General features: G+C 41.3%; 1 protein-coding gene across 1 annotated transcript in view; it reads right to left on the reverse strand.

Annotated features, from left to right (window-relative positions):
* LOC110954880 (protocadherin Fat 4) overlaps positions 1–25,077 on the reverse strand; it is a 134,460-nt gene that overhangs the window by 24,442 nt on the left and 84,941 nt on the right. The window contains 5 exon segments of the mRNA XM_022199627.2: positions 3,711–4,018; positions 4,414–4,518; positions 6,810–11,159; positions 11,901–12,151; positions 15,785–15,965. Of these exon segments, the coding sequence (XP_022055319.2) occupies positions 3,711–4,018; positions 4,414–4,518; positions 6,810–11,159; positions 11,901–12,151; positions 15,785–15,965 (5,195 nt within the window).

A 25,077-nucleotide genomic window follows, 5' to 3' on the forward strand; every position in this document is an offset into this window, starting at 1 on the left:
CACACCGACCCGGATCTCTGACACAAATCATCGAGGGGAGCACGACCCCACTGAACACACACACACACAATCATTCTCTTCTATACACTGGAGTCACACACCATACAAGCAAATCAGATAAACCTCACACAAAGGAACATGCCAATGCAGCAACAACAGCGAGGGGAAGAACAACAGGACTCATTCGTCTTGTTCGTGACTCTCTCCAAAGTGCCATAAAGAACGTCAGAACCACATGAACGTTTTATTAATGTCTTTTCCTGCGATCAAAGGCGCTGCAGTCATGCCTTACATGCACTGCACTTACTGTCAAGTATCTCACACTGAGGAGGAGAAAATATTTCTCTAAAGAAAACGTCTCGGAAATTAAGACCGAATGTGACACGAAACGATGAGGCGTGTGTTTTAGCGATTGGCCAACACTGAAGGAAATCTGCAGAGAGCACCACTGGAGATCATTGTTTTCCCTATGACTAATATAATGACCATAGCAATGCTCTCTGTTGTGGTGCATGGACCCAGTCACTGCTGGTATACATTTATTTTCTGTGCTTGTTTCAAGGACAAATAACTCTGCTCATCAAAAGCTTGATGATTAGCTGCTCTTACTAATCAGCAGCACCAAGATCTGAAATGTCAAACTTCATTTGCAAAGCTCATTCACTGAAGACTTGGGGTTTCGTTCTGACTTAAAACCTTGATTTTAAACAAACTAACCGGCTTGGCTGTTGCCATCTGTGTTGTTTTCCAGCCAGTTAGATCACTCTAATTGGAATTAATGTGCAACTTCATCCAAATGACGCTTATTATTCTCCTATGTACCCCCAGAGACATCAAGCGGTGCAGGAACTGGTGTTTCCAGAAATATTAGGCCTTGGGCAGCAATTACTCAGGCTGTTACCACTTGGTTGCACATTTGTGATTCTTTGTATGGGGGTTTAGAACAATTGTCTCTTCACAATCTAACAGGATAAAGACAGTAACACCAGTACTGGACTCCCTCCACAGGCTCCTTGTCCGTCCCAGGATTGATTTTTAAGATTTTATTGGGTTTTTTTAAGTTGTAAAAGGGCTTGTGCCAACTTATTTTGCAGAACACCTGCATCGATGTACACAGTTTAAGGCACTCAAAGCAACCAATATGGTTCTCCTGACTGTTCGGAGATCTAGGCACAAAATTACAGTGGATGGAGGCTGCTTCTAATCTCTTGAAGAGCTCATCTTATCTTTTATCTGCTTGGAAACATTCAATTTGCTGCTGATGACCTCCTCCTTCTCACTGGTGTTCGTTTTATTATGTGCTGTAACTTCATTTTCTGGTTATTTTATTGTCTTCTTTCATTCACATTTGTCCTGTAGTCACTGTATTTTATGGTTTGCTATATTCATTGTACAGCACCTTGGTTCAATTCTTCCTCTTTTTAAATGTGCTTTTTAAATAAATTTGACTGCAGTGTACACTTTTAAACACAGATTCACAAACCTACAATGCTGTGAACCCGCAGAATAGGGTTTTCTGTATCATTATTCTTCTTCAGAGTCAGTTTTCAGTTTGAGCATGTAGAATAGTTTGACAGAACATATTCAGAAGTGAGCTGGTGTGCTTGAGCTGCAGCAAGCGGTCGATGGTGGGTGGACATAGAGGAGCTTCATAGATCTGCACATTCTAGAAAGTGCAATAGTATAGAGTTACATTTAGGCCACTCTAAGGCAAGACGGGACTGTTTTAAGGAGAAAAACATTAAAAATACATAATTTAGGGGTTAAATCCATGACTGAAGAGGGACTTTAAGAGGATATGTTATATTCACTACATACAATTCTAGCTAAAGTTCATCTTTGTGACCGTCATGTCCCCTTCATTGCTTCCAATTTAAGCCATACACTGCTTTGTCATTACTTCTGTATTTATACTTTCTATTTATTTTTGGGTTTTGCCATTCCTAATTTTATTGTGGCTTGTTCAGTACTTGCATTTATCATTCTTTTATTTCTATGGTGTCTTTGCATGCTATGAGTTTTGCCATTTGTAGTACTTTTATTCCCTTCTATTATGTTTTTATATTATGCTTTACATGGGGGCTGCTTGTTATGCGAAGCATTTCATAACATTTTGCTTTGATAAACACAATACAAATTAAGATGTTATTGATATTACTCAATCTAACCATCCATTATCTATACAACGCTTAATCTTAAGCTGACTTAGGGCAAAGACAGGAGACACTCTGGACAGGTTGCCAGTCTATCACAGGGCTACACATAGAGACAAACACTCTCACAATCACACATACAGACAATTTAGAATCACCAATTAACGTCGGCATGTCTCTGGACTGTGGGAGAAAACCCACGTATGCACAGGGAGAACATGCAAACTCTAAGCAGAAAGATCCCATGCCAGGACGCGAAACAGCAATCTTCTACTTACGAGGCAACGGTGCTAACCACCGAGCCACTACGCAGCCTCAATCCATACACTGAGCCCATTTTTAAGTGGCTAGAAGTTGGTAAATAGAAGCCTTGGTGTGACTCAAACATTAAGTCTTGTTGCACTTTGAGACTCACTGGATTAAGACAGTTTGTGCTTATTCTATTTGACAATTAAACTGACTCCAACAGTGACGGTCATAATTGCAACTGTAACAGTATCTGTGAACTTTCTGCTCCCTCTGATTACTTGGAGCCTTCCAGAAGAAGCAGTGCATGACCGTGTCCGCGGTTTCTCTCTGCTTTTGAGATTGGCTCGGCATCCAGGCTCGGGAACGGAGAGCAGACCTCAAGCCTGACCACCGAAATGACCCACAGCACCTTTAGCAAACATAGTGATCAGGTTCACTTTACAGCGCCTCGGGGACTTGGCACTTCAGGCATCATACACACACACACACACACACACACACACACACACACACACACACACACACACACACACACACACACACACACACACACACACACACACACACACACACACACACACACACACACACACACACACACACACACACACATTCCTCCCTCTTTCTTCAACAGCCCCAACATGGCCACCTCCTCATAATATTCAGTGGGCACTACAGTATATGCAAACGGAATCGCAGCTCTCAACGTGTGCTGTATTCCTTTCCATCTCGTCACTCCGCACCATCTCAAAACTGACAATTTAACGATTTTACCAGCTTCCTATGAAACTCCCAGCGCACGGTGGGAAATGACAGATTTGAAGTCCAGCAGGAGGGCTACATTATAGAAGGTTTGACAGGGCCTTGTTGGGTTTTTTCCCTCTTTCCTTGCCACTGCATTGCTGGCAGGGAGAAGCCTCTCATTCAGAGCACAGGAGACAGAATTTCAACGTTCAGGGTCACTTTGGATCCTGGTATTGTAAATCACAACGAGCAATAAAATATAATTACAAACCATGAAAACCATAAGCTGAGCTACCTGTGGTTTAGGGGAGTTTAATTATCATCTGATGGTGCAAAAAAGAATATAAGGCCAAATTTGGCTGTCGCTTTCAGCCATAAAAGCCCAGGACCTAAATGCTATTGAATGTGCTGTATACGTCCATACCATGTGGCGTTTGTCTGATTTTCCTCTGTGTTTTTAGACCCATAAAAACTAAGAATGCACTCACTGAAACACTTTTCAAGAATGCATGAGAAACCTTTAACATGTGAGCTAATTTCTACCATGAAAGCAGTCCTTCTTACCATCCCAGCTCTCCTGGCGATGACTGTGTGGAACTTCCCGTCCGAGACTTTTATCATGGTCATCAGTTTGTAAGTTCCACTGCCCAAGTTGAAAGAGAAGCGCATCTGTCCCTCGAAGATTTCCAACGCCAAGAACTCCGCCTTGTCTCCAGTCTGGTTGTCGTGGTTGTACATAAGCAGCGCGTTGCTCTTCAGGGTAGCAAACTTGATATATATGTAGTTATTGTTGGGATCCAGAGACGGAAACTCCATGTAGGAGAGCTCCTCAAAGCCATAGCTGTTCAGTTCACAGTGTTTGCCGAAAACCCCTGAGGACAAAAACAGACCAAAAGTGGAATCAGAGAGGAAGCCAATGAATGATTCACGGTGCTGCTGTGATAAAAATATCTTCAGATAAAACGGAATCTTCATCAAGCTGTATTATATGTTCTTTTTATAGACGAAACAAAGCAGATATTACAGATCATAATCTTATGAAACAATCTTGAGAAAGTTACAAACTTCTCCTTTTCACTTTAATTGGAGGCTTTTCATGGGAGAATGAGAAATGGAGACAAAATGAAATGACAGTATCCACATTTGCTTAAGAAATCATGGATTAAGACTGGAATAACTGGCTTTTCTTCACGTCTGAAACTGTCCATCTTGCTTTTCACTTTACCAGGGTTCTGCAATACGCTCACAGTTTCCTACTATTACTTACCGAACGGACACTGACAGTCATATCCATCCACCAGATTCTGACAGGAACCGCCATTAAAACAAGGGTTACACTCACAGTGATTGATGATGGAATCGCACGTTTTGCCTGGGTTCACAGAACAACACAAATTAAAATGGATGGGGTGGCAGACAAGACAGAAAAACCCCGAGGAGAGCATAGTTCACTTTCCCCACAGGCCAAGTCATGCAGACCTTTCATCGCCTCACAGCTGAGAAAAGCACTGCAAGAAGACACTGACATATGCAGTTAGCCTCAAAATCTTATTTATGCTCTAGAAAGAAGCTAGTCTGTTTTAGTGAAGTTCTATTAAAGACCCCTCCGGTGAAAATAAAGCTTTTTTACATTGTCAACACGTCCATATGGAGTTTTATATATGCTGGAAGACCTAACATGTGGAAAATAAGCAATCAGCACTGTGTCAACACTAACAAACCGTGACTTGATGAAGATGTCTTTTTCATTGTTTTTTTTTTTTACCAAAATTGATTATTAGTAATTGAGGAGATCAATAACCAGTCTTAGGAACTGAAAATATCAAAATTTAGAATATCACAAACTGCTATATAAAACTTGTTAGAAATGCGTTTCTTAAAGTTTTATACCAAAAGTTTGCAACATTTATCCTTCAGTGCTGATTGACTCTTACTTATGAGGCGTAAACAATCATATGCTGTGAGTAAAAGTGAAACATTTGAATAATTTTTTTTTTTTTAAAGATTTAGTAATGGACCTAATGATCAGTCAATCTCTATAACAAACTTAGGGAATTTATTTTGAAATCATTATTCTTCCTCAGAATCCGTTTTTCTGTTCCAACATATATGGCTGAATTACTTCTAGAACTAGCCACTAAAATAGTTTTACATTGTTTGAGCAAAGTTGTAGATGAGCTGCTGTGACTGGAAGGAGAGGCAGGAGTTTCAAAGATCTGCATTATAGAGGGCGAAACAGTTTAGAGTTACATCTAAGCCACTCTAAGGCGTGCAGGGATTATTTCCATTGAAAAACATTTCTAAATGTGTAACTTTGAGACAAGTTTTTAGGTTTTAAATCATGGACCGGAGAGGGGCTTTAAGATTTCCTCAAATAATCAATGTTATTTTGGAATAAAGATCACTGGTCCAAGATGACATCATCTGATCCAAAACAACATCTTGAAACTTTCATAGGAAAAGAGAAATGATCTCATTCAATTGGCAGATTCTTCTCACTAAGAAAAATGTGATTTCCAAAATCACTGCCAGATCGAATTACATTTGCCTGATTTTTTTGTTTTGTTTTGTCTTTATGCATTGGAAAAAGACAAAAAATTGCAATGCACATGAATCACTGGCACACGTCCAGGCAAACACACTGAAAGATTTGACATCACGATAAGGAATGTGACACTGATAATAAAAATAATGCACCGGGGCAACAGAACAAATGATTCATGCATGGTACAATAGAAAGGACGGACAATGACCTTCTGAAAAATATATTTTATGCTGTAAATCCTGAGACAAGTTTCTTAATGGAGACAGATTCTGCTGCCAAAAACCAGTCGGGGAAAACAGGAAGTTGAGAGTTCACTGTGAGGGCATGCAAACTACTGTAAGTCAATAGGTGCATTTCTGCAGGAGGGTCATTCATCTTGATGAAACCTAAAGATGTGTGGTCATTTTTTACCCTCATAATAAAAAAGGACAGTAATGACTTGACTTGAGGCAAATCGCCTGCTACAGTCCGCTTTGAAAATCTTTTTCAGATGCTGCAGTCAGAGGTTGGACAGCACACAGAGTCCAAATGACTGTTTCAGTAACTCCACTTAAAATCCACTCCCCTTTTATCAAGGCTAATAATGTAGTGTATTCATTACTTTTCCAAATTAAAAGGCCTGATTGGATCTTTTATAAAGCTGCTCATTTCTCATACAACTGTAAACACACAGCCAAATGAGAAATCCTTGATTAAGGAATCCCTGTGTATACAGTTGGATTAGAAGTCTGTCTGTGTGTGGTCACAGTTTCATGTGCATAAAGGCACACAATGAAACGCGATACTGTGTGTGGAGTCTAGACTCGAGTCCTGACTAGGGTCAGCTTCGCATCATCCTTTTTATTAAAGCAAACATGGCAGGCTGATATGCATCACAGCTGATACCCCCCAACTAGTAATCCAAAAACCAAACTGTTTTTGGCAGCCATGCTTGTATGCTATGGCTTCAAACACCTCTTGGAAACATTCAAAAGCAAATATTTTTATTGGACCTGCAGCCATGTGTGTGAGTGCATTATTGTGTACATGTATCTGAGTGTCCCCACATGGTTTTTCCTCAGCCTAACAAGTGCCACTGTACTGTCAGACATAAAATGTGACTCCTGTGTGTGCAGTACCTGCAAAGCCGGATTTACAGAGACAGTTGAAGCCGCCAGGGAAGTTCTGGCACAACGCCCCATTTTTGCAGGGATTGGAAAGGCATTCGTTGATATCCCTCTCACAGGCCATCCCGGTGAAACCCTCAGGACAGGTGCAGGAGAAACCCCCCACCAGATTATGGCAGGTGCCGCCATTGTGGCAGGGCGATGGCTGGCACTCGTCGATGTCTGTCTCACACAGAGCTCCTGTGTATCCTGGCCTGCAGCTGCAGGCGTAGGGCTGCAGGGGGTGGTTGGAAACAAGGATCACTGGGACACTTTCCTCTGTCTTCATATCAGGCCCGACACTGAGACGCCGCTTGCAGCTGCCTCCATTCTGGCATGGGTTACGTGTGCAAGGATCATGGTCCACCGCATCTATTTGCACCCCGCTCTGTCTATATAAAATGTCTTTGATACTTTGGAAGAATGTGGCCACGCCGCTGGGGTTCACATATTGTCCGTGGCCCCGTTTCACAGCTGCCATCAGGAAAGTTTGATTGTTGAGCTCAAATGCTCCATAAAGCAGCACCCCGGTGCCTAGTCCTGCTAGCTGAGAGTTGGCAATGCGTAAGAAGCTGAGGTAGTGGTTGGTGAGGAAGCTTTTAACTCCGTCAGATTGGAGGCGGATGAGAATGCTGTTGTCTACTGTGGCATTGGTGAAGCCCATGAAGAGGACTCTGGCTGTATTGCTGACTGAACCGTGGACGCCATCACTGCTGCGGATGGTTAGTTCAAAAGTTCCATCGTTAGAGCGAGCTTTAGAGTTGAGGCTGCAGGTTCCAGTTGGGATACTGAACAGACCAGATGATGGAGGGATAAGGGAGCAGTGGAACCTATCCTGGATGTCAGGGTCTTGAGGTTTGACATCTCCCAAAGAACCTCCGGGAAACATGTTTCCAAAGTAGTGGACAAAGATTTCCATGGACCTCGGCTCTGAAGGATTGTCGTTCTGATCATTTACTTTGACGTGAATTGTTCCTGTGGAGGACATTTGAGGCACACCAGAGTCCTTTATCACAACAGAGAGGTAGAAGTCACTAATCTGTTCTCTGTCGATCTCCCGACTGGTGGTTAACACTCCAGCTGGACTCAGACTGAAGTAGCTGTTGGCAGAACCAGAATTGAGGAGGCTGAATAAGAAAGGGCCTTGGTTAGGTGGTAGATCTGGATCAGAGGCTGTCAGAGTTGTAACTCCAGTGGCGGCTCTCTGGTTCTCCATTACCTCAGCATAGGCGGTTGTCAAAGTTGGACCATTGTCGTTGATATCTTCCAGATTCACGATCACAGTGGTGCTTCCGGTTGCAGGAGGCGTGCCAGTATCCACAGCAAGAACAGTCAGATTATACACTGGGGTTGTTTCTCTGTCTAGCTCTGCAGCTACAGACACTTGGCCAGTTTTTGGGTTGATAGTAAAAACATTTTTATCAAACTCAGGAGCGATTGAGTAAGAAAATCTGCTCCAGCTCGGGACAGAGTCTGAGTCCTCAGCACTCACAAAGGTAACCAGGCCACCAGGTGACAGGCCTTCACTAACCTGCACATCATACAGTTCTTGGGTAAATACAGGTGGATCATTGGCATCAAGAATAGTGATATTAACAAATACCTCATCTATATCTGCCCCACGGATGCTTCCTGCATTCTTGGCTAACACCTTCAGTGAAATCTTTTCCTCTTTCTCACGGTCTAGAGTACCTGTGACATAAATCTGGCCAGTTGTCTTGTTGATGCCAAAGCCCTTCTTTCTGCTCTTACCAAAAATGAGGTAGTAAACCACTCCATCTTCTCCTTGGTCTCGATCACTGGCAAAAACCTCCCCAACCACTGTGCCTTTTGGAGCGGCTTCAGAGATTTCAAAGTAGTACTGTTTGGAGACAAAGCGGGGTACGTATTCATTGGCTCCCTTTAGCTGAATGTTGACGTTGGCGAAGCTGCAGCGTTCCTCGTCTGGGACATTGAAGGCCTTTGCTGTTAAATGGTAGACCTGTTTCGCCTCATAGTCCAAGAAGCCCTGGGTGGTAATGGTGCCTGTGTTCGGGTCGATAACAAAGAGGTCACTGTCTGATGACTGAATAACGTAAGCCATGACCGCGTTAGCTCCTGAATCGCGGTCTACGGCGTTCAGTTTGACCACAGTGGTGCCACTGGGAACGTTCTCCTGAACAATGGGGAAGTACTCGTCGGGATCAAACACAGGAGGGTTGTCGTTCACATCAGTCACGTGTACTGTGATGGAGACATAGCTTGTTTTTGCAATCCAACCGCCATCAGTGGCTGAAATTCTAAGCTCATGTTGTTGCTTCTCTTCAAAGTCCAGAGGGTGAGCCAGGGATAACACTCCAGTTTTACTATTAAGTGCAAACAGACCCTTGTCGTTGCCTGTAGTAATATTGTATGTGACAAGGCCATTCATCTCTTTATCTTTGTCTCTGGCAGACAGCGTCCTAATTGCTGTCCCAACAGCAAGGCTTTCAGGTACAGTAGCTGAGATTTGGCTTTGTGAGAACTCAGGTGTGTGGTGGTTTTCCTCTGTGACTGCTATTCTCACTGACGTTCGAGCCGACAGAGGAGGATTTCCTCTGTCACTCGCAGTGACGTCGATGAGGAAAATTTTATTCATATCAGATGTGAGGGAGGAGGCAACAGTAATCCATCCACTTGTTTTATCCAGTCTGAATTTGCTTGAGCTGTTTCCACCTGTTATTAAGTACTCAACCTCAGAATTAAGGCCAAAGTCTTTTTTGTCATGAGCTATAACTCTAATAAGCCTGGTGCCAACCTTGACACTTTTTGTGACAGGAGTAAAGTAGCTGGGGGAATCAAATTCAGGAGGATTATCGTTACTGTCTACAATGTTCACAATCACTGTCGTCTCACTCATCAAAGGCTTGACGGCTCGGTCTGAGGCCGTGACAATGAAGCTGTGCCGATTTATATTTATACTAGTAGCACCTGTTGAGTTCTGATATTGTAACTGCTGCTTCACAAATATCTCCCCAGTGCTGGCGTTAATTCTGAAATATTCCGACTGGGATCGAATGAAATAGAAAATTTTGCCATTGAAACCTTCGTCAGGATCAGTGGCAGACACCTGTGTCACCAGGGAGCCCACCTCTGTGAGCTCAGGGTAGTCCAGATAGTAAGATGGCCGACTGAATCTGGGGGCATTATCATTAATATCCGTGATAAATATGGTGACATCTGTGCTTACAGTCCAGCCAGAGTCATGGGCAGTTACCTTTACAATGTAGTGATCAGTGTCCTCTCTGTTGAGTGGCCTACTAATTGTTATATCTCCTGTGTTTGGATTAATATTGAATGGAAGGCTGGTATCTGTAATTGAATATCGGCTAATGGCATTCGAACCAGCATCCTCATCTGTGGTGGTGACTCTGGTGACAGTGTAACCCACAGGTGCATTTTCAGCCACTGTAGCACTAAAGATCTTGGAAAACCTGGGGGCATTGTCATTCACGTCCAGCACGTTGATTAGCACTTTGACAGCAGTGTTTTTGGGTGGCAAACCCCGGTCAGTGGCTTTGACTTTCAAAGTGTACAGAGCCACCTTCTCGCGGTCCAGCGGCCTGGTGGTTCGTATTTCACCAGTGGCTCGATTGATGCTAAAACTGTTCTCTTTGTTGCCATCAATGATGGCGTATTCCAGCTGTCCATTAGGGCCGCTGTCCAGATCAACAGCGGAGACCATCAGCACCCGCTGAGGTGAAAGATTCTCCAATATCTCAGCATGGAAGGGGTCCTTATCAAACACTGGGTGATTGTCATTCACGTCCAGCACAGTTATTTCTACCTTCTCATAAGAGGAGTAAGGTGGGAAGCCCTGATCTCTGGCCTCGATCCAGAGAACATACTTCTGAATGTGTTCATAATCCAGCGGATGTCTGATCGACAACTCCCCTGATAGCTGGTCTATATGAAAGGCGTTATCCAGGTTTCCGCTGGCAATGTAATATGACAGCGGTCCACCCCTCATAGAAGACCCAGTCACTGTTGTAACAACGTGGTTGTTGGGTTGGCTCTCAGGGAATGTGAACACATGTTCCTTCAGTTTAATTACAGGAAAGTTTCCTCCAGTAACAAAGCGGACAGTCACAGTAGTTGTATCCGTTTTGGGATTAGCTCCGCCGTCTTTGACACGAACTGTCAGAGTGACTTCTGAACTTCCAGTAAGCTTCTCATTGGCAGTAATGGCACCTCTGACTGGGTCGATCTTGAATTTCTCAGAGTTGCGACCCATCAGGGAGTAATGCAGCTGGGCGTTGGAGCCCGAGTCCTCATCAGTGACAGTCACAGCAAAGACCAAGGACCCTGAAGACACACATGGGTATAAATTAGTTTCACCACATTCAATGAAGGCACTCTGTGCAATTTTGGACAAAAACATTTATAAGCAGACATAAAGAATTTGAAAAAAAGAGTTCGAATTACAACTAAAATTTCCTTTTACTAACTCTGAAACCAACATTACGCCATTTATTCAAGCCAGAAATGGTAGTAAATAGAAAGAATCCTCAGAGTTTCAACTTTCCAGTGGTTCATAAATGCATAATGCTCTTTGTTACAACTGAGAAACTATGACTGACTCAACAGCAGTCACTTATCAAAAATTAGTATTGAGCTGAAGTACAGGCTGTGGTAAATAAATTAATGCAGCATGCTTAAAAATCCAGCTTTTGTTTTTGCAATATCTTTATGATTTATGGCACTGTAACTGTGTCCTGCTGCACAGAAGATAATTTTGAGTTCTCTCTATTGTTGTGCTCCTTTAAGAGAGGTGCAAGACTTTATATGACAATGAAAAATGAGACCACAGTGAGCAAAAGTGTAAAGAAATAAACCTTCAGAAACTGCAGGGGGTTCAGAAAGTTAATGACAATACTTTCCATATCTATACTTGATTCTACAAGAAAAGAAAAAAAACCTGTTCAAAACTTAGGTAGTGAAGCTTGGCCTGACACCAACATATAATTAAACCAAGGTCCCAGTGCAGTACCAGAGAGAACAGGTGCAAATCATGACACTTTAGTATGTTCTAAGACATGTACTGACCTGCTGCAGTGTAGGCGGGGATGTGGGTGACGTAGGGGTGGTGGTGGAAGCGTGGAGGGTTATCATTGATGTCGGCGACCGTCACGGACACGGTGGCAGAGCTGGACAAACCCTCGGGCTGCCCTCCATCTGTCGCCACAACCAGCAGCTGGTAATTGGCCCTGTCTTCTCGGTCCAGCAGGGAGCTGGTGATAATCTGTCCTGTAGCCGGGTTAATGGAGAACTGGCCATGGCCTCCACTCAGGCTATAGCTGCAGGAGAGATAGAAAAAGGAGGACACATCTCAGTGACAGCTGCAACTAATTACTAAATCAGTTATTTCACTGGTGATCATTTTGTCGATTTATCAATTTGTTGTTTGGTGAAAAGTAAAAAGAAAAATTGCTCAGGATTTCTCAAAGCCCAAGATGATGTCAAATGTCTTGTTTTTGTCAACATCACAAACTTATTCAGCTTATTGCCACAGAGAAGCAATGAAGCTGGACAATATTTCAATTTAAAATGCCGTAAAATCCATTATAAGAATGTATCCTAAACTATCAAAACAAAACAATTAGACTGAGCAATTTTCACTTTCATGGGTTTAACTTCCAATTATCATTAGTCTTGTCTGAAAAAAATCCCTACTGCAAATGTACACCCATCTTTGTAAAACATGTAGTTTGTATTTGGAAATATTGCCGAAAACTTTCAATATTCAAATGACTTTTCTGTTTAGAATAAATAAAAAGACGAGACACAAAATATGAAATGAGACCAAATTTCATAGATTACTTCAACTCAGTTTCTGTGGAGCTAAATCAGTTCCTGCAACATGAACAGCTTGTATTACAGTGAGGTGACTGTGCTATTATAAGTGTCTGTAATGTAAACACTGAACATCAGGTGAGTCATTCCCTTAGAACAGTCTCTGCAGATCTGCTCCAGTGCCACTGACTGCAGGACTTTGTGCCACAATGTGGTCTACAGAGGGCACTGTTTCAAGCCTTACTAGATAGTATTTAGGAGACAAATATGATCAATAAGGGTCACCATGACATACTGGGGTGACATCAAATCAGTGAGTTAACTGACTGAGCTGTCTACCTTCATACTCTATCAAACACAGCCACAGTTTTCTGCTTCACTGCTCACAGAGTCTCTGTAACTCAGGCAGCTGCCTTCTCTACTGAACTTTAGAATCCTTTTACTTCATTTATCTTACTCAATTTAATTATACTTATTGTGGAACATTGAAATTATAAGAGAAAAAAGTTCAAAATTCAATTCAGTTATATAAATATATCGCATGCAATACAAACAAAACATAAATTAGGTACATACATAACATCATGTAACATGAAACTCATCAGCACTGAGCGGCTCCGCTCTTTTGCTTTCAACTCAATATCATGTTTCTCCACGTATCTCATGAGTCTCCAACAGGATCCAGACATAAATGTAAACTGACACATACATGTACACACCAGTGCATATTTTGAAAAGGCTCCTGGAAAAATCATCCCCCTCCAGAGAAGGGACGACAAATTACAGAACAACGTGTGAACGCCGAGTGGACGCAGGGGCAGCTTATTTAGACATCATCAGCAACATAAATGCTCCACAGATGCTTGTGGTCAGAACACAATCCAGAGGCAGGTCCAGGTTTGGGACTTTCATTTAATGGGCTGTGAGAAGCTAAACTAATAACTGAAGGTAACCGGTTCTGGTCTCCATTAAGGGCCTCGAACCCCCTGGAACCCCCGATGGGCACATCTTGTACTGTCATAGACAATTAACATCCTCATTATCATGTTTCGGGAAACTGGAGCACGCTGCAGTACCCCCTAATGTGCACCCAGTGGGGTTACCGAGGAAAGAGAAGGGATTGGACTTGAGTCAGCGTCCGGCTTCAGAGAGACCGGCCAGAAGCCCTTACAAGCTTCCCCACGAAGGGGGCTGAGAGTGTGAAAAAGCTGTTGTCCAGCTTGAAAATCGCAACCTGAAACAATGACTTTGGGTGTTGACTAAAACTCTACACTCTCCGACTAAACTCCTGTCATCAATTGCAACATCGGACTGGAATTTCACAAAGCTGGTGATGAAGTAAAGTGTTTCAGTGAGGGCGTGAGGCAAGCCAAATCCCAGTCTTGTATGGCCCTGAAAGGCTAGTTTCACACCAAAGCAAACTTAAACTGACCTGATTACTCACTACATACTTGAACAGTACAGAGTGACATAGATCTCCATGAGATTGTAAAAAATAATCGACAGAAGATTTTATTTCTGAATGAAACTGTTAGTAATAAAGTAAAATTGTAAATAAACTTTCAGTTCAAACAATCTATTGCTCCTTATTCTTTAACTGTATTTTATATTTCTGTCTTTCTCTGGCCATTTAAATAAAACCAGTAATCAAGTCTTAACAGGAGAGCGCACTTTTGGTGAAACTCTGGGGCTTTCTTCGTCTACTGATGAAATTTAAATGTAAACTTACTTTGTAAGGGTAGTTATTTCATTATGAGGCCCATTTTAACTGGAACTCACTTTCAAGTCGCTCTTTGATGAGAATCAAGGTATTTAAAGAATGATTGAAGTAGCTGGATCAGAGCCACCAAACCCATTTATCAGTTGGGTCAAAAGTGCTTTGGAGAGCAGCCAAGGTCTGAAAACATGGAAACAGGTCAGGACACACCAGGAGCCTGATGAGCCACAATGTTTGAGTTTGGCTGGGGACACTGGCCGAAGTTTGTCGACTATCTACGTAATAAAGGTAAAAAGCAACCTCCTCATGAAAAATATGTAAATGTAATTAGGTCAGGAAAAGACACAACAAACCATATTATCCATATTATATGATAACCATATTATTAATTATTAATTCAGAAATCCCCAGTAAGTTTGGAAGGCATGACATGTATGTTTTTAACGGCACAAATTATACAATTTTTTTCAGAACTGTCTGACTTTAAAGTTTCTAATGTAAATATGAGTGACTTCCAGTTTTGGCAACAAAATCTATGCTAAATATTTGATATTTAATAAACATCACTTTTTTTTCTACATTTCTCATCTAAAAAATTGGCAAAAATAAAGTTTTTGCAGTAAGCAGACTACAAAAAACAATAATCTGTGCTCCTCAGTGAGATCGTGAAGCCATTACTGATTCAGTCACGTGACCAAAATTGTGGTAAACTGGGCTGAACTGCAGGCTGTGTTTACACAGAGGAAAAAGTAGACAAACGTGAAGTTAAATTAAAAATCTTAACTGTAAAATATCTTTAGTGTGGGCAGCCACCATTTCTGTCTAGCATGGTAACACATGTGGGCACTTGGGAAAAATGTTGTACATGCTGATTCCTGTTTGTTTTCTTCTCTGATAAAAAAAAAAATCAACTTTGCTATTTATGTACACTACCATTCAAAGGTTGAGGGTCATCCAGACAATTTCATGCTTTCCATGAAAACTTACACTTTTATCCATGTTCTAACATACCTGCACAAGGGTTTTCTAATCATCAGTTAGCCTTTCAACACCATTAGCTAGCACAATGTGGCATTAGAACTATACTACTAGAATAAATTTAATGCTATCTTCATTGAAAAAAAACTGCTGTTCTTTCAAAAACAAGGACATTTCTAAGTGACTCCAAACTTTTGAATGGTAGTATATTTTCTATTATATATTATATCGTACAGATTTCAGAGGCGTCTCTACTTCTACCCGTGCTTTTGCTGTGGCCATGGAGTTGCATGACTTCATAATGCAGTGAGTAAAAATATGACAGGAACAAAAAACACCCAGAAACTGCTTAGAGTTCAGAGAACAAAGACACAGTTGTTTCTTAATAAATAAATAATATTAATAACATAAATGATCAGAAAACAAGTCAAAATCAGAATACCTGATAACACCATTGAGTCCAACGTCTGCATCCGAGCTGTTGACCAACAAGACATCTGTTCCCGTCGGGGCGTCCTCCATGATGGTGGTGTGGAAGGTGGCCGAGGTGAACACGGGAACGTTATCATTGACGTCGTCCACCAGAACCGTTACTGTTCCCGTTCCACTTAGCGATGGAGAACCTGGAGGTGGAGGGACAAGAGGAGAAGAAAAAATGACTCTAAGTAGAAGTGAAGGAGAAAAGATCTCAGTGGCAAGAACAGAAGCAACTCAAGTGACAGAATCTTAAACTCTATTTCGTGCCACAGCAAGCTAGCAAAGAGGACACATATGAGCACCATTAAAACTCCATTTTGACTTTGGACTCATGGTGATTTATTGTACACGACTTGTCATTCGAAGCAAGATCCACACAGAACCCATTCACTCTCCAGATAGAACTCAGCCGCAATATTCCTGCTGCAACGAACTCAAGCAAACGCCACCGCTTTCCATCGGTTGTAACGTCACATCAACACACATCAGCGGAGAACACATCAAAGGGGTTCAATGTCTCTGAAACCGAATCTTTCAGGCGTCCTTCCTGAGGTCTGGGACACTCACAGATTTAATCTCCACAGTGAGGTATCTATTTTAAGATGCACGGCACTGAGCGAGTTAGTCTGTGGAATTTGAGCGAGGAGAAGTGCTATTTTCAGCAAAAATCTAGCCGTTTTTCTCCCAGAGCGGGTGACGAAACGTGGCTTGCTGGGCCCCGAGGGAAGGATTTAAATCAATAGCAGATGAAAACGAGCAGCAATGCAGAAAACCTGGAAAAAAAAAAAAGATTCAGACATCTGCCTTGCTTGAGCTGCCCTTTATAATCCTCCTCTAAATGGTACGCCAAACTGCCTGATCTATATTCCAAACATAAACACGAGTTCAGCCTCGTTACTGGAAGTCACAATACGGGATTTAGAGACATCTTTGAAGCTTGAGTCCTTAATGATTTGCATTTGGTTTACAGTATAAATACCATAAGGGCAGAGAGCACCTGAGGATTGACAACACCTGAGAGCTGAAAGCTGTAAAAGGCAGCTCCACCTCATCTATCATGCAGTTGTTCCGTTCTGCAGCTCCGCGGCAATAATACACCCAAATAAAAACATACACAATCCCAAGCCTGTGTCTCCTGTCTCTGTGTACTCAGCTGTTGAAAACATCAGATGCTTGAACTTACATACTGTGGGGGCCGGGATTAATAAGAGATAATAAGAAACATTTGGATGGTGGCCACAAAAATTCTCTCTTAATGCTGTGCAAAATCAAAACACAGAGAATCTGAGAAAAGAGGGTGCCGAGGGGAAGGGGGGCCAGAGAGAAAGCTGGAGGGACTGTCAGCAGAGTGGATTATCTCATAAATATGAGAAAATCAGGGCAACATGCTTGTTATATTTTGCACTCGTTCTCCTCATTTGGAAGGCAGATGAATTATCTTTGCCTCAGTAATCTCCTGAGATGACGCATGCCGATAAAATGACATATTTCTGTTTCGGTAAAAAGGAAAATGGAGCATTATATTGAAATATCAGTCTGAAACTTACTGTTTTGGTACAAGGCTTAGGTATTTAAAATATGGCTGTGGCTTTGTAAGTGAGTTTGAAATGGTAAACCTCTGGGACTGACAAATGAAGCCAACATAGATGTGCCAACAAACTGCAATTCCTTGAATTTCCACTGGAGGCTGCCTCAAAAAGCAAATCAATCCCCATAGACACTTATAATAAAATGCACTACTTCACAGCAGAACAGGAGGTAAATTTATATGTAACTCTCCTATGTAAATAGTTTTAAGGATTAAAGGTGTGCATAATGACGCTAGTGAGCCATATCTTCGGTGTGGCAGCTCCGCCATTTGCCTCTTTTGGTTTAGGAGGAGTCAGGTACTGCCAAAACACTGAGCTTCAAAATGACTCATCAGGACAGCTATGCTTGACATCATCCATCTTTCTATACATGGTCACTAAGAAATACAGACATCTATGGCCATTGGAGGATGAATCCTAATTATTTTTCCTCTATCAGTGACAAAGGATCATGTTCACAGGGATCACTGTGAAATATCCTACAGATATTCCAGGCTTCTTGAGGATAAATAACTTTTTAGCTACATTAATCAGCCACGACAGTAAAAAAAACACCGAAAGTTGAGGTATGAACATAGAACTGTTCTGCTGGGAAAACTTGGGTTATGTACTTTGACATGAACCACCTGATGCTGACCAAACACCCTCCCCATATCCCCAACTAATATGGTATCGGGAAGAGGGTTTCAATGTTGTAATGTTTGTTGTAGTGTCATCAATTCAAACTTTCATCCTGTCCAAGAGTTTGCTTTTTTAAACAGTAACTAAGAGAACTAATGACATCCCTTTCACCCTAAGCTGGAGTGCTATTTGACAAAGGGCGAAATGTGCTAGTTTTGCACTAGGATTGCTTTTTGAACATGTTAGCATGGCTGATGTTAGCATTTAGCTCACTATGCTTAAGAGTTTGTGCACTAACACTTACACAGTGTTTTCTTACAAAATAATTCTGTTTCATGGAACAAAAGAAGCAAATGTTGTTTTCTGAAATACTAAACAGCATCTTAAAAATAGCTTAGCATTTACAAAAGTTTAACTTGAGCATAAATAACCAAGACTGGACACATGTTGTTTGGTACCAAAAAAATCGCTGAGGATTAGAGATCTGTCCTTTATATACGTCATCAGTGTAGCACTGTCAAACACTGTTCAAACTACTAAAGTCTCCTTGAGAAAGAAACAAAAGAAATAAAATCCCCTACGAGCTGTACAGCTGCCGTTGAGTTGCTGACACTACACTGTGACCTCGCCGTGGGCAGTGAGGAAAAAGAGAATTTCCCCATGAACATCAACAAATTTGAGCTTTATTATGGGGTTTGGAGACCACCGCGGCTTCTTTCAGGAGGGCAGGGGATTCCTCACCAAATGAGATTTGAGATAGTTTACTGTAACATCACTTCACTTCATGGCTTTATGATAATAAACAGACATTTGATCTTAAGCTTGTAATGTATCCAGGTTTTCTGGTCAGAACAGAAGTGGCTAACATGTGCATTCAGAATAAACAGAGCTGGATTCCAGAAGCAAAATAAATGACACAAACAGGGGTAACGGTAAACAATTTTTATCCCAAAAGAGACCCAGAAACCATACAACACTAATCTTTAGTGACTCATTACCAAAGTGAGTCATGCTCTCTGCTGTTCTAGCTCAGACTTCGCTGACTTGCTAAGACTTCTCTGTTTATAGCCAGATAGAGGCAATGTTGAATTTTGAGGTGATTATGTGTTTCGACCTTTACAAATATGTGTGATTATGAGATTCTGCTTGTAAACAAAATATTTTAAAATCACTGATGATTTACACAGAGGCATCTGACTGCAAATTTCGTGTCAAATGCAAAGAATTAACAGCAGCGGGAGCATAACTCAAGCATATAATGTACGTCTGTTCAGTCATACTGCAGCATCACTCAGGTGTTATGTAACAAACAACCAGAACATGAGGCTAAGAGCCCAAACAAACGCAGTCAGCAGGATTACTTAATCAACATCATACTTGATTGCGGCTCTCTAATCGGCCTACGCTCCAGCCTGCAGTGTCACCTGTGATTGAATTAACGTGAGTCATCACTCGGTGGGTTGTCATGGCAACAGAGCGGCTCCTGCTCCTCCTCAGCTGATCCTCTTAATTGAGGAGCGATCCAAGTCAGCAAGGTGTCTGTATCGCTTTAAATTAACCTGCGTGGAGCCGCCGTCGGTGATTCCGCTGCCGGGCAAAGTGAGTTTGACAGTCAGCAACTCGCTAAGACTGTTGTTGATCAAAGATGTTCTGTGCAGGATGAAGTTGCTGGGCTGATAAGTGGCTCTGAGAGCTAAGTGGCTTTGTCTACAAAAGCCATTAGGTCCCACCAAGAGACTGAGCAAACGAGGAAAATATTTGTTTTCCAGTATCGAGCCAGCTGCTGCATTTTTCTGAAGTATAAAACTGCCTTCTGCTGCACAGTGAGCGCACTGGTTGCATTTCAATGGCATTGTTTCCCCACTAAGAGAGGAAGCAGGCCAGGCTGCAAGGACTGTGTGTGTGTGTGTGTGTGTGTGTGTGTGTGTGTGTGTGTGTGTGTGTGTGTTTGTGTGTATTTGTGGAGCACACCGGCCACCTTCCAGGCATTTCACTCTAGTGCAGGATGTGAAGTCACAACCTGTTTACTGCCTCAGGAGAACGAACAGTCTTATCCGCCAGAACCTTTGACCTCCAATGTCACCAAACGCATGGAGGCACAGACTCTGCTACAAATCCTTAGTGGACGTGAAGATTCTGCTCAGTCATCTCTGGTCTGCTTGAAACCTTTGTATCATAAACTATGAAAGTTTAAAATGGTATCTAGGAAATGTTAGCGCATTCTGAGATAGTTTCTTTTAAAAAAACTGACAGTTGACCCACTTTCAGTATGCTATTGGAACACTGAAATCTTGCGTTTGGATGACAATATCTTAGGAACTATTAAAGACAAAAGCCTAAAATGATCACTTGTATTTCTCATCATGTCATTCAGTCAGCATCTGCAATACTAAGAGTAAATAATGATTATGCCTGAGTAGAAATATGAAAAAAAAAAAAAATAGGAGCCATCATGAAAAGTCCCATTTTTGTGTATTGACAAGAAAACTGATAATGCAGAAGTCATTTAAGGACATTTTTTAAACCACATGTAGATGCAGGTCACAATAGAGATGGTTCCTTCAGGCTCCAAAGAGCAAAACCTGGTTCTTTAAAGAACGGCTTTCCAGATGGTTCCTTATGGACTCACTTGGTTCTGTTTGACACCAGGACTTGATAACTGTTTAAGTAATTTGTAAGAAAGAAAGAAATTGTATGAACTTGTCATTTGGGGCAGTTTTGAGTGACTTTACACAGATTGCTTTTTTTCATTGTGTACATATAAAACATACAAAATTTTTGTTAAAAAAATCTGAAATACTTGGTCACAAAAGATTTCTGGAGTTAGGAAAAAAATCTGAAAATCAAAATTCAGAATACAAAAAAATGCTTAAAGTTTAATATATATATATATATATTCATACACTACCATTCAAAAGTTTGATGCCACATAGAAATGTCCTTATATTTCAAAGAAAAGCAATGAAGAGAACATTAAATGAATCAGAAATCTAGTCTAGATATTGTTAATGTGGTAAATGAATATTCTAGCTGGAACTGCCTGATTTTTAATAGAATATCTCCATATGGGTACAGAGGAACATTTCCAGCAACCATCACTCCTGTGTTCTAATGCCACATTGTGTTAGCTAATGGTGTTGAAAGGCTAGCTGGTGATTAGAAAACCCTTGTGCAGTTATGCTAGCACATGAATAAAAGTGAGAGTTTTCATGGAAAACATGAAATGAGCCCAAACATTGGAACGGTAGTGTATATTTGAAATAGCCAACTAAAATTTCACAAATACCTTAATAAATATCCATACTCTATGCATTCCAACTTCAGATAAAGACACCAAAAATTCTTCTACAAATCTCAAAAGCTGAAAAATCTTTGAGCTAAATAAATTAGCTATACTGCACAGACACCTCCCTTAGTGAAGACCTCAAAGCCCCCTGATGCTCCTCAGTCTAGATCTGAACCTGTGATGACCTTGCCGTCATCCACTGACTAAAACTGAGCATTTCTCGCATGTTTCATGCATTGGTAATCACTTCTCCCAGCATCATGTGCAGCCTCAGGACGTGCCTTCTCAGCCTCCTGGGGCTCAACGATATCACATAACCCCTGGCAACTGATCCCTCCTTCCAAACCTCCTCTTCAATGTGTAAATAGTCCAGATCTATCCTGTTACATGGCGTGGGATGACAGATTTAGTCGAGCAACACTATATCTTGGTCGGTATGCAAATGTATGTAAATGACAGTTGTTACAAATAGTTATGGCTGGGGTGAGACATTCTCAAGATTCACGTGACGGCGGCTGCTAAATAACGGCCTCGACATCACAGCTGAGTATGTCGTCTGCTTCCGATTCTTAAATTTCCAGTACCTGTAACAGTAAGAAAAGCAATCCCAGAGCATTTTTTTAAATGTACAAAATAACCCCCATCCCCTTCTTCTTTTTATGGAGCGAGTGACTCAACGGCAGAGGAATGCTCTCCAAGAGTGCTCCTAAATGCCAGCATCTCCTCCAAACAGTCCTTGCTGGAATCTGGCAAAGCACAGGGAAGAGTGTCAGGGTCAATGATTTAGATGAGTGTAGCCGAGGCGGGTGTCACCTCGTGCACGGTAGGAATATGGCAAGGAAATACGTCTAAATGTGGCAACGCTCAATCTGGCCCACCGCTGTACGACAAATGACATCATTTTGCCATGGAAAGAGAGCTGGTGGAAATTTGCAGCGGGAAGTCAGCTGCCTACCGGTGGCTGCCATGCTCTGTGGTTAGACAACTATTTTTTCCACTGGCAAATCCCGGCCCCAGACCCTTTATTCTTTTGCTTTTTGCAGTAGTTCTTAGGATAAATTTTGCACTTTTTATAGGGCGGCATTAACCGCAGCCTGCTTTTCTTTTTTTTGCCTGCTGCACTGGAAAACATTTAAAGCTGCGTCTATAATGTCATTAAGCAAATCCATCTAGTAAAAAGTTCATCAACGTGTAAACAATGCAGACTTAACCCAATAACGCCCAAACAGTTTCTGGACACAGCAGGATTTAGGGCTTTTTTTTTTTTTTTTTTTTTACTGTGATATAAAATCCTGTAACTCCATAACAAAAAAAGTTTAATTTATGTGATTATTATGAATATTTTTGTTTCACCAGACTGGTGACCTATCCAGGGTGTCCTCTGCCTTCACTTTAAGTCAGCTGTTATAGACTCCAGTCATCTACGACCCTAATGAGGATTAAGTGGTGTATAGATAATGGATGAATGGATGGATTTATTTCATCAAACAAAAATAAAGAAACTCAACATGTACATAATTTTTTCAAGTATCCTCAGATTCTACCAATACTGTTAAAAAAAGAGGACATTCTACGTACTGTGCATATTTTCCTACAAATTTTAAGTAGTTTCCATGCTTGACTTTTATGTACTCTAACAAGTTGTAGTTTAGCCCAGTCCAGCCAATAGTTCTGGCTGACCATTTTCAAATTTTTGTCCCATGACTGCTAGATGAAGCTGAGTCACGAATATCTTTCCAGTTGCACTGTAGAGTGCAAAATCTTTTATTTAGTTTTTTTTTTTTTATAGAATCTAGTCAGGGCAAACATATATATATATATATATATATATATATATATATATATATATATATATATATATATATATATTTGCAAATTTTTGAATGAGACATGTAGAGTCACGTGATTTTGACTAAAGATCACAACTTTCAGCTTAGATTTGGTCAATTTTTCCAAAGGAACAGCAAGCTGGCCAGTTTTGCAATTCAAAAGAGTAACAAGTTCAAGCTTAGAACAGAAACTGGGAAATATTCACAAAGTCACAAACATACTTTGTGGATTAATTTGTTGACTATATTTTTAAATAATTGATAAGCTGTTTAGTCAGTCAGAAAATGTCAGAAAATAGTGACAGACATACACTACTGTTCAAAAGTTTGGGGTCACCCAAGCCATGTCATATTTTCCATGAAAACTCACACTTTCATTCATGTGCTAACATAATTACACAAGGGTTTTCTAATCATCAATGAGCCTTTCAACACCATTAGCTAACACAATGTAGCATTAGAACACAGGAGTGATGGTTGCTGGAAATGTTCCTCTGTACCCCGATGGAGATATTCCATTAAAAATCAGCTGTTTCCGGCTAGAATAGTCATTTACCACATTAACAATGTCTAGACTGGATTTATCATTCACTTAATACTATCTTCATTGAAAAAAGACTGCTTTTCTTTCAAAAATAAGGACATTTTTAAGTGATCCCAAACTTCTGAACGGTAGTGTAGGTAAGTTTGTCTCAAACTCCAGGACGACGTCCACAAATTTCTTGTTTTGTCCACGACTCAAATAGTACTGTCATATAAGAAGAAAGAAACCAGGAATTATTCACAATAAGAAAGCTGAAATCAGACCATTTGGACTTATTTTTTTAAATACTCAAAAACTAGGACAACTAATCGATTATTCCTTGCAGTTCAATTCAAGTTACTGCTAACGTCCATCAGAAGAGCGTGACAAACTAAAACGCCTAAACAGCTATAACTTGTTGATCAAAACAGATAATGCATTGACGGCTCCACCTTCTGTCTGGAGTTTGTGTCATGAGCATAATCTTATTTCAGAGGTTAATCTCAGGTCAGTTCGGAAAGCAAACCGCTGTGACCCGACACTGCTCTCCTGGTGATTACACACTCACATCTTTGGGATCTACCTCGTGCCAAGAACTCATCAACACCACTGCTCAAATCTCACAACTCTCAAATCTCTGCGTTCTATTAGATGAGTCATTTTTGTGTGGCTAGAAAAAATTTTTTTCAGAGCAACTGCCATTCATTGCCAGCCGAGTAAGGAAACACGGTTTGGGTCCAAAGGAGCATGCTCCCTCAATCAGTGAAGAAAACAGTGGACTTTATGGTACCATGTTTCCATGAGGTGGTTTTGCTGATGTTGGAGTCACTAAGCTCCGAGGTGGTATCGAAGCTAAACCCTTGTGATAACCTCGTCTCCGAGAGCGAGGGGTTTTCTCCATGGGAAGACATCAGACTGATGGTATTCGGATAACTGTTTTCATCCTGCGAGCAGACACTCCGGGATAAAGGAGAAAGACACTGGCGTCAGTGCACCTCGCTTCACACAAAGCAACTCAATCCGTCGGGGAGCTCAAAGCACTCGAGCCACATGAGGATTCATCCCCGCTTTTAATTGAATCTAGAAACACCATTACCATTTAATTAAATGCAGCACATTCCCCTCAGATCTGGGAATGACACAGTTGGGGCAGTGACAACCAAAACAGAGCTCTCTGTTTGAGATTTCACAATAATCCCAGAGAACTTAAAGTGGTTGTTAAACTGGCAGTAGGAATGACATTCAATTCTGTCGCCTAATATTTCACTGCTGCATCTGAGGGCTTTGTTTCGCTGTGGATCACGTTCGGAGAGAATGGGAGACCTCAGAATAACCCCACAGAAACGGCGTCCAAAATAACAAGCTTCCAGAACCCTGAGACTAAAGTAGACCAGCTGACCATCTGCTGCC

Source organism: Acanthochromis polyacanthus, chromosome 10 (assembly GCF_021347895.1).
Source record: "Acanthochromis polyacanthus isolate Apoly-LR-REF ecotype Palm Island chromosome 10, KAUST_Apoly_ChrSc, whole genome shotgun sequence".
Taxonomy (NCBI): domain Eukaryota; kingdom Metazoa; phylum Chordata; class Actinopteri; family Pomacentridae; genus Acanthochromis; species Acanthochromis polyacanthus.